General features: G+C 42.4%; 1 protein-coding gene across 1 annotated transcript; it reads left to right on the top strand.

Moving 5' to 3' along the window:
* Positions 1-21: 21 nt before the first annotated feature.
* PHALS_01365 (uncharacterized protein) lies at positions 22-379 on the top strand (the record flags this gene model as incomplete). The annotated part of the gene is made up of 2 exons (XM_024715739.1): positions 22-253; positions 318-379. 2 exons carry the CDS (start codon positions 22-24, stop codon positions 377-379), a joined length of 294 nt encoding a protein of 97 aa, XP_024581407.1.
* Positions 380-396: the final 17 nt, after the last annotated feature.

Raw genomic sequence — 396 nt, 5'->3', positions numbered from 1 at the left:
GAAGCCAATGATCGTCGATACATGTGTCTCGTCGCTAGTGAATGTCGTGTCGGTGATGAAAAATATTTCGATCACTATTTCGATACTCTTGCTAATATCGATGCGGGTCGTGACATATTTCACTACCTCGCGCGTGTTGATTTGACTGGATTCAAGCCGCAATCGTTCCCTCTCACGAAGTATAAGAAGGAACTCAAAGCAAAGCAAACAAATAACGTCGTGAAGTGGCTTCTGAATATGCATGAGACACTAAGTGATGAAGCAGATGATGAAATCAAAATAGCATCGACGTCTGATTGGTATAATAAATACTGCAGGTGGGCCGAAACGAGCGGAGAGTCTCGGATCATGTCTCTCAATGTATTTAGTGGATTACTAAAGATTGAAGGGATAGAC

The sequence above is a fragment of the Plasmopara halstedii genome (assembly GCF_900000015.1).
Source record: "Plasmopara halstedii genome assembly, contig: Scaffold_1511, whole genome shotgun sequence".
Classification (NCBI taxonomy): domain Eukaryota; phylum Oomycota; class Peronosporomycetes; order Peronosporales; family Peronosporaceae; genus Plasmopara; species Plasmopara halstedii.
The sequence above is the reverse complement of the archived record's forward strand: the minus strand, read 5'-3'. Positions and strand labels throughout refer to the sequence as shown.